Below are 23047 nucleotides of genomic sequence, written 5' to 3'. Positions count from 1 at the left end.
AGCATTAGGCAGGTCAACAGGAGGGATTCACTGCTTCTAACACCCAACCGTGCAAAAATCTCCTTTGCTCACAAGGAAGGCACCTCCTTTGCCACCTTCACATCCCTCCTCCTTGGCCTGCAGGGATTTTTCTTAAAGTATAAGACAGCTATGTCTTAAAAAAAAATATTTCATGAAAAGCATTATTTATTAACAGGTTTATATACGGAGCAAAAACTATTGGCTGCTCCCCCCCCCCCGCCCCACCCTGTATGCCTTTGGGCACAGTACAGGTGCATAATAATGCCCAATGTCCTGGGATGCAGCAAGTAAAATTTCACCCAGGCTTCTCTGTTAGAAAGGAATGCATTAATTTAAATAAATGAGTTGATTAATAGAAAAAAAAAGAATTGCAGTTGTTTTCCTTCTCCCATGTGAGGTCTTCTCCCAGCCCCACCTGTCTTCTACAAGGCCAGAAAATGGCCTTTTAAAGAAAGAGTGGTGTCAGTCAGTACCATGGGCCAATGCTCCAGCTGTTTTCAGGCTGATACTTATTTGCTGCCTGAGAGGCCATTTCTGTAAATAGTCCCAAACCCCAACTGTACGCAGAAAGTCCAGTATTACCCTCAGAAACTAGTTGTGCATTACTTATCAAAATTAGAGGAATTAGTGGGTAGAGAGTCTACCCACTCTGTAGGGTAGAGAGAGAGGGGAAAAGAAAAGAAAGGGAAAAAAAAGTAAAGGAAAAAGTCCCCCAAACAGTGTTAGCTGCAGCCATTATGTTTATGTTCCCTACTGGAGTGGGATTTTGTCGCCTTTTTAATTCAGCCCAGTTTATGCCTGCCAGTAAATTTAATGGTCACTTTTGTGACAGCAGATGTCCACTAAGTTCAGCTGCTCTTTAATGTCATGTGGCATCCTGGCCGAAGCCAAAATGCAGAACAAGCTGTCTAAAAACCAAGCTGTCAACATAAATCTCCATAGAGACATTGTCTGCTAATCTATGGGAAGCGAAGTTTAAGAGACTGTGCTTATTGCCAAAGCAAACACCGAAAGGATGCCAATTGCGTGCTCCCAGCAATGGCAAGGGAGTTGAACTCCATCTTGAAACAACAGGCACGCACAGGTCTGTAAGAAATCAAGTCCAGGCTGATGCTTTATAACTACAGTCCCTCTGCCAGTGCTATCAGCATTAGAAATCCCTGCTGGGGAAGACGTAAGAGGTGAAGGCTGCAGTTGGGTATTTCAGGTACAGCGCATGTAACACCAAATGGTACAGGCTTGAAAAAGCAGCTTTGAAAAAAAGAAGGTGACATGAAAACAGGTAAATAAGACTTTTCCTTCACGAGCCTTCAACAACAACAGCAGCTGTACAGACTTGCAGGTCTTTCCCCAATTTTTTTGAGTAACCCAATGCCCCTGGCAGGGTTCCCTGGGGCACCACAGCTCCACCTCCACCACAGCAAGTCCCAAGAGAGCTGGCAAAGCTCTCATCCCCCCTTTCATCCTCCAGAGGGAAGGAAAGGCTTTATCTTTTGCTCAGGGCACCTCAGGGCAGGAGCAGAGTCTGTCTCCCACGCCGAAACCAGGAGCCAAGGGCCAACACGCTCCCATGGGCTGTGGCTGCAGCAGCCCCACGTCACCTCCAGCAGTCCCCAGCCCTCAGGAAACGTGGGCACCGCTCCAAGGCTCGCTGCTGCCTCCGAGAAGCTCCTGGTCCTACTCTCTGGGGTGTACACACTTATTTCTCATCAGTTTGAACCTTCGCTGGCAATTGCTAAATTCTTTCTTTTTAGTTTTGGTTAATAGGAAAGTAAAATGGGGGGTAATTCTTCTGCTCTCTTTTGGGCAACAATTTGCATCTTCTGTTCATGGATTGGTGAAGTGCCCACTAAGCCACAGTACTGTAGCACTGACTATTGATTAAGTACATCCTGAAACTTTTCAGACATTCCCAGAACACTCTGACATTAAGGGACTTTGATGTCAGCTTCTTCAGGAGCTTTTTAACCTTTACGTTTTATTTTGCCATTGGAATACTTTCAAAGTAATTCTTCAATGTCCATTCATTTTTGAAAATATCTTGAAAAATGTTTTACTGTCCTTCTTGACATTGTTGGGTTCTTCTTTTTTTTTTTTCCCCCCACAAATTTATATATATGTACATGCACATTTTTTGTGTCCTACATTTTTTAATCATTTAAAGACTTTTTAGTCTATTCTTTCTGAGCACACAGAAATAAATGTGAAAGTGACCACACTTAACACAGTTATAGCCTTCCAACATGTTTAAATGACATTGCGGAAATAAGCTGTTTGTCAGCCTGAACATTATTTTGCATTTGTGGAATTTTTATACATACGTGGCATTAAAAATATTGCAGAGCCACTATTAGCCTTTGTCTGGATCTACTCACCAGATAATCTGGACACTTTTTAAGATGTTTGGAAAAACATGTTTCAAAGCTTCAACATGTTTTTTACATTTCTTCATGCACTTCAACTACTCACAGTACTCCTTTTTAATTACTTTGGGCACATTATTTCATTTATAATCTGCTCAGTTCCCTCATTTTGATAGCAGCTTTTCTCCAGATCCTTTTAAGAAAAAGAAATAATATCAAATTTTCAGTACAGTTCAGAGCTATTATTTGGATTAATTTTTAAAACACTATTACCTTCTTTTTGAAACCTTATCCTTAATTTTTCAATTTTACACTAATCTGATTTCCAAAACAAATTTTAAAAGATACGGTGGAAGGAAGAGCTTGTCTTTGTTATATATCACATGAAGTGCCCATCAGGGAGTGGCTCATACTGCTCTCCAAAGCACTCAGCCCAGGCAGCCAGCGCGACCTCCTGCCTAATGCAGGTGGACAATTACTTTACTCCTAAGTATTACTGAAGTGGTCCAACACTCATCTGAGAATAAATTTTAAAATGGTTTAATAGTAAAAGTAAGGAACATTGTACTCCCAGAGATTCCAAAATATATTGCTTGGCTGTGCCAAAATATTTGAAACAGACCCCAAAAAGCAACAAATTGGTCAAAACCTGACACAAAGAGATTGTTAACAGAGGAAACATCTTCCAGGGAAAAAGAACACTGAACATAATGAAGTGTAAAAAAAAAATTATTTAAAATGCTACTAATGCAGTAATTCCAAAAGATATTCAGGTGTTCATTTCCATTCTTACAGAACAAGTTTGTCCGAGGACTGACTTTAAGCAAGTAAGAAATTGTTTCCAGGGATGTATAGTCTTCTTGCCTGAACTCTGAGACAGCTTCATTCACATGTCTTATGACCAGAAAGGGAAGCTTGCTAACCCTGCTGAAACTAGGTGCCTAGCACCCCTTCGTTAAAAACAACAACAAAATCCAGTGAGGTGTTTATCTGCTCCTTTACATGCCTCATACCCCTGAAAAATCTGACCCAGAGCCTTGAAAGTTGCATTCAGAAGAAAATCAATTTACTTAATGGATAGAAATTTCACCTGCAGTGTAGCAAGTATAGGGTTTCCCTTCTGACCGACACTGGATGACACAGAGCTTATACAAGTTTCTATCTCTTGCCTATCATCAGTGTAGTAGAGAGAGAGGCTTGTTTTGGAACAGCAGCAGTTGAGATGCTAAACTGTGATGCCTCACCTATGAGACAGTGAGAATAGCCATAGGAAATAGAAAAGAAAAATCATGTTTGTTCTACTTGGGATCGTTATTTATTCAAAGTACAAAAAATATGCAACAGAGTCTGCAAAAAATACCCAATAGAGTCTGTAAAGCCTAACACATCCACAGTGAATGTCACAGGATGACCTCTCCATCCTCCCCTCCCTGCAAGTAAAGAGCGACAGCACTGGCCCAGCCAGTGCCTTTTCCGTTGACAACTCACAGGCCATGTGTTGGAACATAGACCGACAGCGAGAGCGGCTCCTCGCCAGGGCTGGATGCGGCAAATGACCCAGCTCGTGCCTCCAGGCAGCCGAAAGGTACATACCTCTCATTCCCAGTCAGCTCCTGCAAACCTCCGACTTACAAGAAAGTCCCTGGGCAGTAGCTCCACTCCGTTCACTGCAGGAGAGCTTTAGGACAGCCTTGATTCTTCAGGGCTAGCTTATCCATCCAGGGCCATGTCAGGCTGATTTCTGCACAGCCCAGTGATACTGCTGCAGATGTGGGCAGGATCAGGCTCAATAATAAAGCAATCCTTGCAACTCACCCCAAAAACTGCTACTGGAAGAATATTTTTGTTCTGCCTTGGAGAGAGACTCTAAAAATCATCCTGGGAAATGCAACTGTATAAGTAATAGATCTATTACATACAACATATTTCATCAATTCATTTGTTGTATTAAAATACCTAATTTTGCAAAATGTTATTTGTAAACCTAAAAATCTATGTAGTCCAGTGATAGAAGTGGCATGCATTATTTTATCCAGGGACTGACAAAATCTCCCAATACAAGAGAAGTTCTTTATCATTAATGTAAGGAATACAGGGAGTCCTATCAGAAACTATTGTAACGTATCCCCTGTTGCTACTATTTATGTTGAGATCAAATGACTTGCTTTTTCCATGAGGCCAAGTAACCCGACATTACTGAAACCCTTCTGTACAAGGAGGACTTGCAAAATCCATACAGGGCTCCCTTCCAAACAGTGAATTTTGTTAACCCACACTGTATGTACACATCCAGAATGTGAGTGGAGATCCTTCCAATACATTTATACATACACATTTCAAAACAATTCAGCAAGCTTTCTCAGTTATCATTTCAACATGGCTGGATCCCTCACATTCAATATTTGGCAGAACATATATAATTTTCTTCATGAAGAATATTTATTACAAAGAGAAAAACATTATATACAGTGTTACTACATGAGGGACTGGAGTGGAAAATTATACAGCCGGGAAGTGCTTTGTGATAAGCACCCAGCTCCAAATTCCAGTGGAGCTGCAGGACTGAAATAACTGATTAGCTCACCCTGGCTATGAAAGTACATTTAGATGAATATTAGGCAGGTTTTGTCAGGGTTCTTGAACTTGTAAAATGTTTGAAACCCAAAAGTCCACACTGAGCCTCTGCCAGCACTGATGCCATGGTGGAAGTATGGCTGATGCATGCCTGGCCAATGGTCTACCACCACATCACATACCCCTGCTTTCCACAGAGCAAGGTATTTTCATGACCAAACCACAAGTGCAGAGTCCTCTGGTCTTCACCACCAGTTTTGTCAGGAGAGAAAGCAGCAATGACAGGGCTGGTCTCGGAGATTTTTGCAGAACTATCTAAGGTAGGTTTTTCAGTATGATTACAAAGCATTACAACACCACACACAATTTGCAGAGTAAGGTATTGTATGATTTTTAACTGCACAGTTGATATAAAACCTACTCTACTAATTACAATAGAGCTAGAAAATGCCAGCTAGGCCTGATACTGAAAGACCTGTGTGGTAGTGTTGTTCAAGAAAAGTCTTAAGAACAGTGTTTAGGGCCAAAATGCAATCACAAAACGCTCTCTATTATGTATTCTTAGGAGTGAATTCGGGTTTGTCTCTTGATTTTTATCTCCTTTGCACTTCTCTGAATTCAGAGCATCAAGCTGTAAGGGTTGCTGTACATCTGCGTTTAGTGATCTATTAAGCATTAAGCTGCATGTTTCATACAAACATGGGGGATGTAAAACGTAAGACTGTCAATCTGCACCTTCATAGATATTTATATTAAAATTACTAAACACTCCCCTGTTTGTCAACCAAAAGAATATCAAAAGAGCTGAGAATAAAATACTTAGCATATTGCAGAGCAGGTACTAAACAACACCAAGGAGAGCGCGCTCAGAATGTTGCTTAATGTCCTCACACTCAGTGTGCATGCTTCATTTTACAAAAATAAAAGTGGCCCAGGAGAACAAGGCCATTATCATAGAAGCTTTTGACTGGGTACAAAATAGCAAACCCCAAATGGGCTGAGCAACATGTTTCTGTAAAGCTTGGGCACCATCTACCCTCTTGCATCCTCCTCCAGAGCATGTTGGAGACAGAAGCATTGACAGGGTGGCCTGCAGTGCTGCAGCAGAGAGTCGTATATACAGCCATGTGCTTTCCGCCTAGCGAGCTGACAATCAGCCTAGTTACTGTCAGCAAAAGTATTCATTAGGTTGCCCCTCTATCTTTGGTATTGCTTCTGAGTCCACGCTGGATCGGGCAGACAGCAGCCTGTTTGACTCATCGGGGGTATGTCTAGTCAAGTATTCTCCTTCCACACCTTTCGCCTTGGCCCCAGGAGACAGGCTTTCAAAGGTGACATAGGACTCCTGAATTTCCTTGGGTTTACGCACAAAGCATTTTTTGCAGCGCCTTTTCAGTGCTCCACAGCAGACCACCAGCGTCAGAGGAACAGCAATGACACAGGCCACGCTGATGACAACCACATTGATGAGCTTCTGGGTTCCTCCTGCACTGGCAACTTCGTCTGTGGAAAATATGATGCATTGCTCCTTCCTGGGGATCAGCCCCTTCACGCAGACGCACACAATGTATTTGGTCTTTGGCAGCAGCCCATAAATGGTGACCTTGGTCTTCCCTGGCTCCACGTTGATCCGCCGCATGTCTCTCTCTCCAAAGATGGCATAGAGGACACTGAACACTGTCGTGTTTTTTGCCAGAGGCGCCTTCCAGGCCAGGGTGATACTCTGGTCCGTGTCTCCTATCACCCTGACAGACCTCACGATTCGCTCTGGCTCCTGCTGACCGGTGGGCGGGCTCACCAGCAGGTTTCTGGCGTTGCTATCTTGTGCCGCATCTGGGAGGAGGAGGCCCTCTCCGGTGCCCACGCCAGCCCCCAGGGTAGGCACGGTGGAGGTGGTGATAACGTACCTTGCCACTAGCTTGTCATTGTAGGCAGCTGCCTCCATCCCGCTCACCTTCCCGTTCCATGCGCCTTTGGTGTTAGAGTTGGGGTCATCCGTGCTTTCTGAGTCCGTGATGATGAGAGATATGAACGCCTCTGTTGCCCCCAGAAAATTCTTTGCTTTACAGATGTACTCTCCAGAGTCAAGGTAAGAGACTACAGGCAGGCCAAGAATAGACCAGCTCATCCCATCACTGGAAATCTCTTGGTGAACTGCAAGGAAGGAAAAATGTAAAATAAATAGGCAATAATCAATAGAATTAATAACACGTTTTGTAAAATATTAAGATTCAATCAGCCAAGTGTCTGCTTGATACAGTAGAATCATCATTTCTTTTTGCCACCAAGAATGTTACAAAACCAAAGTAAATCCAGGAAAAGGACATTAACACTAAAATTAGGTTATGTTCGGATTTACACTGCTTCAGACTGAATATATGTGAAGCATTTGATGCTATTTCCTCCCGACTGATGTGCAGTTTGAAAACAAAACAGGGAAAGTTCTTCCATTAAAAAAAAAAAAAAAAGCTTAAAAGCTCTTAGGTAGGTACAATACTTAAAAGAGTGGAAGGAGTAGGTGGTAACACAACCTAGTTGAACATTAGATGCAGTCCTCTGAGTCACAGAAAATATAAACAATGAAGATTTTCTTCTAAAAATCATATATGGACTAGTCTGCATATATGGAGAAAAATAGCTGAAAAATAATATCCCTTTTACTGCTCAATTAGTGCAGGTTTTTATATTCAGCCAAACACAGGGCAGTCTCATCACTTACCACTGGACGATATGTACACAGCTGAGCGTCGATTTTCGCATTTGGTTTACCAGGAGGCTAAAGCTAGCTTTTTTGCCTTTTTCTATTTGTTCAGAAAAAAAGAGCTGGGATCATGCAGAAGGGTAAAGCACCACCTTCATTATTTAACCAGCATCCTTAGGATGAGCACGTACTATCTCTGCCCTTTCCCATTGAAAGTTAAACCAGGGAGATGTCTGAAAGGCAAAGGTAAGACAGCATGCAAACGTCTCCCAAATCCTCGTGGGGTCAGGATCCAGCCTTGGCAGCCAGGGCATGTTCCAATGGCAGTGAAATACAATGGCAGCAGAAGTTATTTTTTCAGTTTAATTATTTACTGAATGGGTGTATTAAACAACATAAAGCTACCAGTCTTCCTATGGTACTTCCCCATACATACAGACTGTGGGCTGTTTCTCACTCCTTTCTAGTCAGAACACCAACATTTCAGACAGTCATAGCATTGGCACAGAAGCTGCCATTGCTGAGAAATAACGTATATTTTCAGCCAACTTTTTATTGAAAGGTGCTAAAGTCTGATTTAATGGGGCACAAAATACATCATTCTCAGTTGTAGCTCAGACTAAACTCAACATACGCTTTCAGAAAAGCATTCTCTGTTTTATTTTTTTGTTGTGGTTCTCTTTCAAGTGTGGGAGGGATCTTCACGGCACGATGGGTAGATATTATCATTATGAGGAGCAGCTCTGCTACATCCTGCACATCATGCACAACAGAGCAATGACTTGTGCAGATCCCAAAAAAAGATACTTATTACAAGTGGTTCTACTGCTGTGAAAGAAAAATGCTCTCTCCTCTGTTCCTGTGCACTGAGGAGCCCAGTAACCCTTTGAAGATCAGGCCCCATACTTAGCCATTTATCTGCTGAGTTTAGACCTTCTATGAAAGTCAGGGCAGGCCTGGGAGACAGTAGCATTCAGGGGAGGTTGGAGGGATGAAGGTTCAGGTCCTGATCTAAAACCTCTAGGGCAAAAAGCTAAGGATGACTGCCTTCAGTGCAGCAAAGGTTTCTTCCCTAAATTCCCCAAACATTAAAGGACCAACGTTGCAATGTGGAGTCCAATCATTCTTGTGAATGGAAATGAAAACACGATCGGTCACAAAAACAGTGGTTGTTTGAAGGCTTCCCCCACAAGAGGGGTGAGCACAGAAGAGGGACCTGGTCAGTGTTTCTCCCACAGAGCATTTTCCCAAAAGACCTTGTCAATCCATCAGAAATCAACCATTTCTTGGAAGCATTGTCACTGAAGCATCGTATCCTTCAGCAGTTTAGTAGCTCTTTTCTCTTTTAATATACCAGTAATGTTGCATGTTTGCAATCTTTTCTTTCCTTGTCACAGCAGATTTGAATCCCAGTTGAATTCACGTCAGACATCTCTCTGCCAGCAATGTTTACTGGCTGATTAATAGTAGCTTATCATTACTCTCAAAGACCCGTAAAATAATTCAGTGGGAAGCCTCTTCAGTGACTGAATAACTAAATAACTAACCTAAAAAAGCCTCTTGCTACAGCTGGACATATTTCATTTCCTCAGCTCCAACAGATTTGCAGAAAACCCCTCGACTCATCTCACCACCATCACAATTGTTATGAAACAAAGCAAAACCAACTTTTTACACATGATAGTATACATCTATCTGATGATATTTACATCAATGTGTAAGTAATTTTATAGTCTACAGAAAATCACAATTCTATAGTGAATTACACATGATACTATTGTGAATTATAGTGGACCTTAATTTTGCACCACTTTCTTTTTTTGGGTCTTTTATCAGTAGGAAGGAACTATTGTCATAGAAGCTTCCATTTGTTGTACAGTCTGTAGAAAATATAGGTGCAGGTCTCCCTCATTCATTCCATATGTACAAGAAAAGCTTAAACCAAACCCACCTGTGCCATTCAGTTGAGCACCATCAGCCCTTCTCCAGCTGAGCTCAGGAATGGGCACCCCTGTTGTCCCGCATCGCAGTAGCACAGTGCTGCCCAGGATGGTCTTTACTTTGGCTACGGACGTATGTACAACGGGGCTTTGACATTTCCTTAGCTCGACTTGGCTGAACAAGACTCCTGCAAGGCTCCGGGGGGTGAAGCACTTCAGCCTGGGCTCAATGAATGCTATGTTAGGAGACTGGAAATTTAGGAAATGGACCATTTCATACAGACTGCAGTCACATACCCAAGGATTGTCTTGCAAGCCTGTCAAAATAAATCAGAGCACCAAGTCACTCCAATAGCACCTTTTGTTTCTGCCACTTTTGTTTCTATTTTTCAGCAGGACAAACTGTGAGAGGCTCCTAATCTGCCCGGCAAGGACTGCCTGTGTGGTATGCTGTCCCAACAGCCCCTCGCTGCTGTTGGCTGAGCTTGATGGATCCCACAGTTGCCAGTTAGTAGAAGGGAATAAATATGCGTTGCTAAGGTATCTCAAAATCTGGTGCTGAATTCATACTCTTTAGGTTCAAAGCAGGATTATTCATATAATGAAAACATTGCTATTTATGCACGTAAAGAAGCAAAACAAGAAGTTACTATAAACACATTTGGTTCCAGGATGGAAAAAGCAAGTAGTCATGGGGGACGGTCGGGTTTTGGTTTGGGGTGTGCATTTTTATGGTATGAAGAGTCTATGGAGTCTCTTCCTTAGACAGGCTAGGAAATTCTTCTCGCTGGAGATTATTAAAATATTAGCCAGGTTATCAGGCCAACTGTCAGGCCTGCAATAGGCGTAGGTCAACCTACTTAACTGTAAGAGTTCTTTTCCAGCCCTGTTACTCTTAAGTTTTTTTTCATTATTTTAGCAACCAGTTGTTTTTCCTGAAATGCTAATTTACACTTGATAAGACAAAAGAACTGTTTTAAGGAGTAAATTGAAGCATATACATATGAAAGAACATAAATAGACAATAACTGTATTAAGAATATACACATAGAAAGGGGTATATGGAAGAATACACTCTTCTTTCAGAGTCCCAGAATGTTTCTCTTTTTCTTTTTTCTGCTATCTCAGTGTGCACTTCTTGAACTCAAATTCTGAAAAAATGAGACATTATTAAAAATAGACCTATGAAGATGGTACCGAAAATGCAAAATCAGAACTAGGGCAATGCAAGAACAGAAGTTGCTGCATTCTGATTAAATGTGTCATCCTACTTAAAAATATTCACATTCACCTGTCCTATGGACAGTTTATGGTGTCTAACTTTAGCTAGCAGAATTGGCACTGGGGATATTTATACCATCTAACCCCAGGCATGCATTTGAAGCCTAAGCCAGGAGCACGGCGTCCCAGGCCTCCTGCCTGCCACGGGAGTGAGCTCTGCTCCCTCCAAGGGGGCTTCACCTCCACTTTTCCGCAGGCAGCCCAAGGACATGGCTTGGGGCTGGCAACTGCCTGAAAGTAAAGAGTACTAATAGTGCCTCGATTCCCAGCAGGAGGAAACAACAGCTGCCCCCACCACGGTGCCCACTCTTGCTGGCCCCTGGCACACTGCAGCAGTAGTCATGCAAGCAGAGGCTTTCTGGCAAGAACCAAGTTCTGACACAAGCACAGAGGGTGCACCACAAGGGTCCAGGAGCACCAAGGGGATGCTTGAATTTGCTAGAGTCAACAGAAACACAGGGTCAATCAAAAGACCCTGAGGCCTCAGATAACTGTTTTAAAGATTCTGCTGAAAAATCTCTTGCTGAGACCATTGCATACCATCTTCCCTGGGTTTGGAAGGGGGTCTGAAAGTGGTGGGCCTTGGCAGGAGAGCACTTCTTATAAATTAATATATTGAAGTTAAGGGGACTAAATAAAGAATGAAAGTTCAGCTTGGCTTTGTTGTTTTATGGCATTTTTGCTAGCAGCTTACTTCTGAGTTCATGCACTAGATAACAATTTATTCCAGATTCCCTGGCAGGTGCCCCAGCCCCAGTTGATGCCACAGCACCCTCAAAGTCCCAGTGAGCCCTGTACGGCACAGTCCTTTGGGCTCGCGTGGGCAATCCTCATGCAAAATCTTGCAGCCTTGGCACAGACTATCAGCCAGCAAGCTACTGCTGGAAGTACTTCTTCTTGAAGTAGTCTACAAGCAAGGGCTCTGAAGAGGAATCACAATGATGAACTGTAGACAAAGGAAGGGACTGGGCTGACTCTTTATTATTCATGGGTTGTTTTATGCTTCCATGAGAAACACTCATGGGCAGAGTGAAACGGAAACATGCAGCTGTGTTGTCTCATTCTGCTCCTGCGAGGGACATGCATTTCATATACCTGGTCCCTATGGGTGTCAGCAGGATAGGACCTAAGAGCTGGAGTGTCTATATATTACCATATTAATCTTAACATTATACTCATTTGCCTACATGAAATTTTTAGGATCCTGGCACAAGCAACCTGTGCGCAGCTGGCTACGTAAACACTCAGGTTGGCCACAAGTATCAAGGCATGATCTGTTCTCAACAAAATACTCTCCTAATCTATATTGAATGGAATAACATTTTTACAAGTAACTTGACTTTAAAAAATACAGAAAGAAAAGAGTATAATCTAGGCAGTGTCTTGTCATGCCACAAATGAAAAGGGCAATCCCAAACAGCCAGCTTTGGCTTAAAGAACTTGATATCACATCTGGCAAAACAAGAGGACAAAACACCTGCTCCTCTCCCGATGCTAATGAAACCTTAAACAACATCTGCTAAGGGTACTAAAAGCTTTGTAGCTGGCAATTCAGATCTTTTTAAAGTCTTGTGTCTCCTTCCACTGCAACCTGGTTTTAAAAACTTTACCCCACACACCCCCCAAATTTATCCAGACAACAAAGAGCAGTGGGTACTTCCCAGAGTGAGAGAAAACTTGGCATGTCTCTGATGAGATTATCAGCAAGTGCCTGAACTCATGTGCCTGGCTGTAGAGGCAGTACACGCAGATGCACACACTCCGCAGATCAAACACAGTCAATGGAGCTGTGTCAGCACATAGCAAGTGAAGTCAGAGACAGCAACAACTCTGAACCATGCTCAACCTGTCGTGGATTTGAACCAGTCCGCAGTGGCTAAAAGGCTGAGTAGTAATGCCCTGAACTAGTAAACATGCTCGAAACCTCATCTGGGGATACTGCAACTGGGAGGATTCAAGACAGTAATCTGCAATATACCATCTGACACAAAAATGGACAATTGCCCTAAAGCCATACTTCTGAGGAACCCAGAATTGTCACCAATGAGTGGATTCTTGTAACTTTATAGCTGCCCTTGAAGGCAACACTATCTTGGTGGCTTTGGGAAGACTAGGATTTAATTCTGTGTGAACAGATAAACAAGGCTTTGGAAAGAGACAAACTGGCAGTCCTGACCCAGATTTAATGCTCAGTGATGGCTTTATTCCTCTTTAATTTGGACATAATTAATATCCATCTTTTTATTTAATGCTGCTTAAAATGGATCTGTTATTAGAAAAGGGCACATGAATGATGTGGGGCTCTAATCATATTGGTATTTCTGTCAAAAATGGCAGTGTCAATAAATAAAAAGGGCTTAAGCAAGAGTCACCAGTTTTGTGTTACAAACATTCAAGCAAGTGATGAAGTTTATGGTGTAATAAACTGGGTGTGGGGAGCCTGAGGTGAGTTCGGTAATATGTAAATGAATTTGCACAATTTATATGGGGTATTAAATTAGCAGTGTACTTGCTGTGGTAACCACAGTGGGTGAAAATGCTGCGTAAGATGTGTAGCTCTTGACATTTGTGCCCCCTGCAAAATGACAGGCACTTCTCTTACCTAGGATGATCTTGGAATTATCGTTGGGAAAGTACGGAACGGCCTGGAGGTTGGCCCAGGTGGCAATAAGAGCCTGAGGAAGAGTCATCAGCTTATTGCTAGACAGGTCCAGGTATGTGATATTCTTGACATAACGAGCAGCATCTGGAGGGATTGAGGTAAGTTCGTTGTTGTGTAAATCCAGAAGCCTTAGCTGTGGCATGTCAGCCAGCGTTTCCCAGGGGAATGATATTAAGTCATTCCCATCCAGCCTCAGCTCCTGCAAGCGACGGAGGCCCTTGAAGATGATCCCGCTGAGGCTGGCCAGGGAGTTATAGGGCATCCAGAGGTACTCCAGGTTGTGGAGAGCGTGGAAAGCCTCTCCTGGCACCCTGCGGATGGCTGTCTTTTCTATCCGAAGCTTGGACGTATCTACAGGGATGTTGACAGGGGTGAGGGTCATCTCTGGGTCATTACACAGCACTGTCCTGGTGGGGAAGCACAAACACAGATGTGACTTTCTTGTATTTTGAAAAGGTTTTGAAACTTTATCTTAATGCAAGATTTTGATCTGCTTTTCTTTTTTCACAAGCTTTCTTCTTGTCATTTCTTACTTGCTGCTGATCGCTACATCATCACCATAAATACATCAACTTGCAGTAAGTCATATGTACCTTTTGACTGCAGAGATGGCAGCGTTGTGCCTCTCCTGGAGTTGTGTGAGTCTGGCCCATACAGTGTTCCTTTTTTTTTAGAGTACTTATGATAGACAGCAGTGACAACATTCATGCACAACAGAGGATTCTAGTGCATGTTAAAACAAAAGGATCCATAAATTGAACAGTAAAAGACATACAAAAAGAAGCCTTACTGACGTGGGGGATGGCAGGAAGTAATATAGATTAAATACAGCAGAGGATCTTTGGTTCGTGAAATGAGGATAAGAAAGCCAGCTAACAACTCACTGGAAATACACAACAGCAAGCTCTGCTTTACTATGAAATAGTATGGAAGGTGTGTACAGATGGTAGCAGTCACTGCACCGCAGACATATACAGTTATGAGTGAAAGTGCAGAAAATTAACTCTTTGGAAAATGTGATACTAAAACCAGGGCAGGTTTATGTGTCTTTATCGTTCCTTACCAGTTCTAATCTCCAGAGGTCAAATCATGAAAACTCTACGCTGCATTTTCGCAGCCTTTGTACAAAAAATTGGGACTGACTTTGCCAAGATGTGGGATTGTAGATAGCCATGAGGAATGAAGGGAGACAAAATAGGTCTCTCAGACTGCACTTTAATTCGCCTATCAGCAAGGAGAAAAAGACAAGTTCTTAACAAAATACAAAGCCACCTTGCAAAAGGTAACAGGTTAGATAGGCATGTCCCACTCCACATGCTAAACAAGATACTGCAAGAAATGTAATGTGATCAGTCAAGTAACATTTTCTTATCACACTCCCTGGCTGATAAACAGAATATTACAAAGCAATTATTCCTCTACTATCAACAAAAACAAATAACATTACTGAACTGCTCATGCAAGTTTCCCAGAGTTAAATGTTATTTAGCCTATAGTTAAATTGTTAATTTATAATCAAAGCATAGTACATTACTCTCATCTAGCACTTTTATTGTGGCATTAAATCCTGCCCACCCTCAGGGGAAAGTTGACATTTTGAGGAAGAGAAAAATCTGTCAAATAAGAAAAATCCAGAAATCCTCTTTCAAGAAAACTTTTTTTTTTTTGTGTAGGCATGACATAAAATGTTTGATAACAAAGACACTATGGCAGTAAAACAGTGTGCTTCTCATAGTGTCCCTAAACTATGTCAGTGAGCACTAAACATTTAATCTATGGGATAATCTCCTTCTACTAGTGAGAAATATGAAACATAATGCAGAAAAAAAGGTGACATTATGCTCCTTAAGGGACTAATGGATATTTGCTCTATTATGTATCTTACCAAAACACACTACAGCTTTTTCCAGTCACTAAGAGGAAATTCCCCTGGGAACTGTGACATTTATGGAGCAATAATTGGCTCTCCCGCTATTGCACTCCCTTTCAGCAAATGCAGACTCCTTGCGTCTCTACCACACTTCTTTCTGTGACAGTTTCTGGCATTAAATCTATAGCACCATAAAAGAGATAAGAAAGTAGATCTATTATTTCATGGGGATCCAAAATAGAGGGGACAGCCTTTCATTTCAGTTCTGTGGTCTTCTCTAGAAAAAATTTCTTCCAAAGGATTTTGCAAATACTGTATCTCTGTCGCAAAACCTCCTCTACTGTGGCCCACACCTTATAAAAATGTAACCCGCATTTCATTAAGTCAGATCATTACTTTGTGATTACCCTTCAGAAAGACTTTTTTACTACAGTGCTCCAGAGAAATGTCTGTACAATGGCGTTGCATTTAAAAATGGATGCCCTTCTGGTCTGATCTTTTTTTTTACCTGAAAGTTTCCAGTCTGAGAATTATCTATTATTATTATTATTGTTGTTGTTGTTGTTATTATTATCATCATCATCATCATCATCATCATCTCTTTTTTTGGTTCATTCTCATCTAGAGTCTATCGCTTTGCCTAAAATCTCCAACTGAAGGATTTTTTAAGTAAATGGAATTGCAGTTTTTGGTACCACAACATAAACCAAATCTAGTAACACTTTAGAAACAAACCAGCAGACCAGAATAAAGCCGTTTAAAACTAGCATTTCCAACATAAAGGTAAAAAAAAAGAAAATGTTGTTTAAATTGTATTCTCTTTCTGCCATTGCTCCAGCAGTAATTATGCCACTCCTGTTCTCACAGAAGAGATGCCCAAACGCTTTCTCTGAAATCAGCTTACTGTGTTTTCAGAAGCTAATCCTCTGCAAATAAAGCTAGAGCACAAAGTGACTGGAAAAATAATGGACATGAAGTCTGGATGCAATATTTTCTTCTCCGAGCATCCTTACAGAGGAGAAGAAATAAAAACCCTGACACCCAAAGAGCAGCAACCCCCCTGGGGAGAGTATCGGCATACCTGGCTTTCGTCCCTTCGCTGAGGCTGTGGAAGGCGCAGCTGCACTGCGACGGGCACGAGCCACCGGCCCGTGGCAGCCCTCCGAGCGTTAAGCAGCAGAGCAAACTCACCAGGATCCACATGGCTACCTGTGCACGGGAAGGACACCTGGGCACTAGACAACGTGGAGGGTTTCGCCTATTGTTTTATCCATTGACTGGTCACATCTTGTTAACTCCCTTTCGTTTTCAGCCGCACTGTGATCTTCCAGCCCTCGCTGAGTCCATCAGATAAAAAAGGATAGGCAGGGATTAAGGATGGGGACTTGAGTTATTTTCATGAAGGTGCTTATTGCTTCCTGAAACCATACTGACAGCATTTCTTCCCTCAGGGAGCCCCATCAAAACACCCTCCTCAGGCAATCTGTGGCTCTTGTGCAAGAAAAAAGCAAACATACTTTTTGGGGACCTGCATCACAGGCAAGATAACTGTTATCTGACCAGGATTTAGCAATCATTTATTTCCTCACAGGGAATTGGGAATATTTAAAAACAGTTTCTTGTGCTAATGGAATGTAAGCCTCCTATATAAGAATACTAAAATACTATTAAAAGGCTTTACTTTCTTTTAAAAACTCCTAGTTTGATCAAGGAATTATTGAACTGTTGGCAAGATGCCTGATATTAATAAACAATGAATAACCCAGTAAATATGCACATATTTCAGTTTACATCAGGGCTAGCACATGCCTGCAGGACTGAGCACTGTGCTCTGACTTGCTGATACAGCAAAGCCCAGATGAGGGACCAGTTTTGGGAGCACCACCTGATGCAGGACCTTGGGACAGCTTCAGCAATGCTAAGAAAAGCTCAGGTCTGTCTTAAGGACAGCCCAGGACTGAGTGTCAAATTTTTTTTGTCCACTCCCCTTGAAGAAGAGTTGTTTCCCATCTATTAGCCAAGGCAGCCATAATTGCAAAGCTAATGGAGACCACCCATGTTTTCAGCAGTCTTCATCTGACTCCAAAGAACACAATTCATGTGAGAAAAGTAGAGTCCAAATATGCTTAAGAAGCTGCTGCTTGAGACGGGAGCAGAATTCTATCCATACTAGCAAGGACATCTCATGATTATAAAGACTATTATTTTCTGTTGAGTGTGAAAGTATACAAATCACTCACACCACAAATGTGCAACACTCTCTTAAAAGTAAAAAGCTTTGGAGAAACTAATAGATGATTACTTTCAACCTGGTCAGATTGCTACTCCCCCAATTCCCAGCCATACTGCATTATAGCTTTGGCAGAAAAATTGACCCCTGTGTCAAACAGAAAACACAAGTTAAAAGTTAACAGAAATGAGGAGTAACTGAATGGAGCTGAACAGCCAGCCATAAAGCACTAACCAGCCGCTACCCCTTCAGAGATGCTCTGGGAAAATATTTCTCTTCCAGTTCTGGAGCTCAGGAAAGCCTCAGTGCACAGCAGTGTTAGAGGGGAATGTCCCAGATGCCTCACTCCAGCATAAAACATGAGCAATTCTACTAAAATCCTGGACCTTCTTAACTCAATAGGAACCCTGCCATCTGCTTCACCCAAGGAAATGGGAGTGTGGGATAAAAGTTGGCTGATAGAGGCAGAAACCACCCGGCATCCTGTTGGCCTTTCAGCACCAGTCACTTCCCAACTTTCTTTACCTAAGGTCAGAGAAGAAGGGGAAAGGAATGACAACCACAAAGATTTCTCTAAAAGTTAGGGGCTTTTTGGATCTTAATTATAGTCACATTGATCTGAAAAACTGCCCATCACAGTCTCTTCTGTCAGTGTTTGAAGATGCCGTGGCTATTCTGTCCACCTCTTGTAGATAACTATTTAAATTCCGATTTCCCTAGGAGAGAACCACAGCTCTGCATCTTTTTAAAAGCCTGGTTGGATCTACAGCTGCCCTTCTGCAGAGATGCATAGAAGAATCACATCATATAAACTTCCATAAAGCCAAGGAAAAAATATGAACAATCTAGCCTGAAAGACATTTTGGAAGTCAGAAGAAAAGATTTTAAAAAACAAATAAACAAAAAAAAAAACACCACAGACCATTCAACATGCAAAGCTTCCACCTGAGAGTGCTATGAGAGACAGACATGTTTTGAAGAGCTGCTGTGAATGTTACTCCTCAAAACTCAAATCTCTTCCATGCTTGTGCAGCCATCTCAAATCCCTAAACTAAAGACTAGTCCAAGGTAGCTACCAAGATGGACAGGATGTTCCAAAATAAGCGTAACATGGGCAATTTGAGTTGGCTGTGGCTGAAGCTGGTGTCTTTTCCTGTTGGCAACAGAGGGAATTAAGGGAGCCTAGTTCCCCAGCTAAGATGGATGCAGAAGGCTACATGGTATAACTACCCTCACATCTCCACTGCTTCCCTACTGCCTCCTGCTCTCCTGCCCAGGCAGAGGATCCGCCTGTGTGAGAAGGATCCCTATGGGATAAACTAGCTGAAGTAGCTCCAGCTGCAGAGTTCACCTCCCACCTCTCCTTTCCAACACTCCTCCCTGTTGCAGACCTGGTGATTTTGCTTTTCCTTTCAAGTATTTAATCAGAAGTTACCAGTCAGAAGTGCAGCAATAACATATCTATTCCTACATACAAACTACCTGAAGGTTAACGAGTAGGTTACAGCAACAGTATAAGGCATTGTTCCTAGCAAAGATTGCTTACCAGGATTTCTGGCGTATAGATGTTTTCATGCAGAATTCATCCTGTGTTCTTTGGCAGAATGAAATTACACTGACAATTTTTCAATAATTCTGGGTAATGAACTCTCAGAGTTTCAAGGTAATCTAGATGTGGTTTGGGGCTAACTATTAAACAGACATTTTATGGTGCTATAGTTCCGCATAAGCTTGTTTCACAAGTAACTCCGATAATTAATTAAGGCTTGTAGAAATCACTTACTGAGAGGATGGCCCAAAGGATTATTTTTCCCCATGCTATTTTCACATTCTACATTTATTGTTGTTCAAAGAGAAATTCAAGTATCTCATTATTTACTTCTGAAGAGATGAGAACATGATGCAGTGCTGCTCATTAAATATCCATAGTTGTTCTCTCATTGACTTCCATTAGGTCCCCTTTCTAGATTTAATGATTTCTCAGTTCCCTTAATGATCTCCAAGCTAAGACCAAGCTCATCGGTTTTTTTAGTGCACTCATTGGTCAACTTGCCTTGCTGCCCAGACTGCCTCAGCTCAATACTCGCAGCATTGACTGAAACATCTCTCTCCCCACTGATGTTAAATTCTACTTGAAAAAGCAATTCAACATAATTAACCTCTTGCCTCTATTTTTTTCAATGCATCTGACAAAGTGGTTTCCCTCCATTGGAGCTCTGGAATCAGAAACTTGTAGAAAGTAGCCAGGAACTGTATGGTAAGATTTGCTTTCATGAACCTCAATTTTGCCTCACAAATGAAACATCTAAGTTACAACTAAATGCCGGGAGCAGTAGAAGTAAACTTAATTTATAAAAAACAGTAGCAATCAATAAAGCATGCCTTAGCAGCTGCTAATGCTATGCACTTTGTCAAGAAAATGGCTATTTAGTTAACATGACAGATTCACTTCTGAACAAGAAAGAGAAAGACCTGGTGGTAGCCTGAGAGATTAATAAAACAAGATAAATAAAAGTGGTAACATTAACATGTTTCTCACCTTGGAGTGTATCCACAAGTGTGTCAGAGACATGTGGAAAAGGGAGGGAAAAGAATCAGTCAACTAATAACCCAGTTCTGTTTTATCAGCACTTACATGTTTACGGTTTTCCTCCCCATTTGCTATATTCTCATATAATCCTTCATTGGTACATCACCACCAAATGATGGGTTAAGTGTCAAGACACAGATACACCTATGTTAGGTTTGATCTGAATGGCCAAGAGAGTGGGACTGGACTCACCATGAGGAAACTCAACAAGAGGTTCATCAGGAGGTGAGGAAAGCAGCTCAGGTAGGCTTTGGACATAAGGAGCTGGAGGAGGAGGAAAAGGAGGAGAAAAGACCTTGGTGCACAGGGAGCAGTTATGTTCCTCTGGTGCAGAGGCTTCATAGATGTAACAGAAAGGAGCAGGCAGAAGAGAAGAGAGAGAATTGGTAGAACAAAGGCAGTGAAACAAGATGCCTAAAAACATAAGGGTAGACGCAAGTACTTGCACTTCAGGGACTGCATGACAGGAACTGCAAGCACCTGCAAGGCAGCATCGGTGAGTGGGCTGCAGGAAGAGGCTGCTTCTGGTTACATCCATGCTCCCTCCCTAATTCACTGAGATGGAAGAGATAAAACTGGAAGCAAAATCTGGCTAATGTGTTCAACAGACCATGTATTCACTTTTACACACAATTCTGGCTTATCCTGACGCATTTGTTTGCAGTGCAACAGCTTTCCAGATCTTCATGGTAATTTTAAGGCTTAAGTGTATTATCTCCTCCCAACTACTGAACAGTTATTCACACATTATGCTACTTAATTTAAAATGAACACTTAGTAGCTAAGTTCCTTGTAGGTGCAGGTGATATTTATATGAAATTTTAAAAATCAATATCACCTTTTGCAAGTGCCAAAGGTACCAGTGCAGAGTAAAAATATTTTTTTCATGACAGCCAATCCCATTCCATAATGCAGCTAGTGGGAGTTAGGGCCTTCACTTCGATGGGCACAATTCTGCACTCTAAATCATAAAAATAGTGCTCCTTGCTGCTTACTTAGGAAGTAAAGAGTTTCTTCTCTGCATCAAGCTAAAAATATCAGCTGGAAAAAAAACCATATAAAGAAGCAGCCAGCAAGTGTCACCCAGCAGAAGTGTAAGAATTTGTTTTGCATTCTCTGAGAATAGCCAGATCCCCTGTTTATATTTTTTGTGTAAGTAAATGCAAAGCAAATGGGGTCAAAGTCTACTGCCAGCAAAGTTCAGCACATGCAATCTTTCCTATCTTTCCTAAGTAAGTGGGGTATAATTTAGAGAAAATTTTTTTATTTTTTTCTTAAGAAGATTAAGTTAATTACTTGACATTATAGTTTCCATTTTTTTTCCCCATATAGACTTTTTGAACCCAGAAATGTTTTATCAGCAGATTCTACTCACGAGCTCAAAAGGAAAACTTGAGTGACAAACTCAGCATGCTCCACTAAGTCACTCATTTTTATTATGTCCATTGGACAGAATTTATTTTTACTCCTTTTCCCCATATACTTAGAGAAATATGGCATAAAGCAAATAAACCAGCATATTTTATCATAAATGAAGGCCGTAAAATACTTTATTATCATAATTTTGTCTGAAAGACTTTATTAGCAGGCAACACAGACCAGACACTAAATCAATTTCATTAGGTAAATGCATCTCCAAGAAGCTTCTGGCAGGGCACATCTTGTAAAGTGGAAAATCCTTCCCACTGATGCAAGTCAAGAGCACATTAATGCATTACGTCATTCTAAATTGGATCTTGCACTTAATGCTGATGAAGGCAGCTCCTCCAGACCTATAGGATTGAAGTCATTAAGAGACCTCTAGGCATGCTGAAGAAATAAAAGACACCCAAACAGTTTTTGGCATGGAGCATTAGAAGTCTGTCAGGGGTATTTCTTTTGTGCATACATTTACCTTGGTTGTTACAGCCAGAACAGAGCAGCAGAAGTGAGTACAGACCTCTAACCCTAAGGGGAGATAAACGCATACACCTCCCTTATGAATGCAACATTTGACCCATTTCTGTCCACACAGGAGAAGCCACTTCACGAGGCCACATTGGAACCAGCAATGCTCGGTGAGGCAAAGTCTAGCAGAAGATGGAGGTGTACACCAATCCACCTCATTTCTCCCTCCCTCCTCCCTTTGGGCTCGTGCACCTAGGCAGGTGTCGTCATGACTGACACAAATTTAAAGTGCTGGGTGTCCATGACACTATTGTACCCAGGACCTCCAGGTCCATCGGGGGAATGATCCCCCCAGTAACCAGTAAGACAAGTTTGGCCCAGGGGTGGAGGAGGTGACACTACTCTTGCCTCACCTTAAGGGAGGAGTGGGCCAGCCACCATGGCCATGGCTTTTCCACTCGTCTTCTCCAAAGGCCCCACAGGGACAGGCAAATGCCACGGGGGTCGAACGTACAGGACCCCAGAACAAAATTCTCTGGGACAAACTCTCTGTCAACTCCTCTGCAGAGGGAAAACAGCAGATAAACTAACTATCTCTTTCTTAAAAGCCCTCTGCAAACCTGTCTTTGAGGCTATTAGTCTTGAGCATTAATGAAACAGTGAACTTGTGTTGCCTGCTAGATGGAAGCTGGAAGATGCTTCTACCCACAAACAATAAACACACAGAAAATATATATAATTCCATGTCAGTAAATGCTTTAACTACCATAAAAGCACCCACCAAGGTAATGTCAAAAAAATAACACAAATGAGAAAAACACATCTGAGTTGCACAGAGTGAGTCTTTTTGAGGATACTGATGTTTCTGACTAGTTTTGTTACGCACACAGAAAGACCTTTAAAGGTCAAAACAAGTATCACTCATACA

General features: G+C 41.9%; 1 protein-coding gene across 1 annotated transcript; it reads right to left on the bottom strand.

Annotated features, from left to right (window-relative positions):
• Positions 1-6126: 6126 nt before the first annotated feature.
• LRIT1 (leucine rich repeat, Ig-like and transmembrane domains 1) lies at positions 6127-16615 on the bottom strand. The gene is made up of 4 exons (XM_009813299.2): positions 16494-16615; positions 13483-13949; positions 9611-9916; positions 6127-7112 (listed from the first exon to the last, which is right to left on the bottom strand). Exons 1-4 carry the CDS (start codon positions 16613-16615, stop codon positions 6127-6129), a joined length of 1881 nt encoding a protein of 626 aa, XP_009811601.2.
• Positions 16616-23047: the final 6432 nt, after the last annotated feature.

Source organism: Gavia stellata, chromosome 9 (assembly GCF_030936135.1).
Source record: "Gavia stellata isolate bGavSte3 chromosome 9, bGavSte3.hap2, whole genome shotgun sequence".
Taxonomy (NCBI): Eukaryota; Metazoa; Chordata; class Aves; order Gaviiformes; family Gaviidae; genus Gavia; species Gavia stellata.
This window is presented reverse-complemented; position numbering and strand designations above follow the sequence as displayed.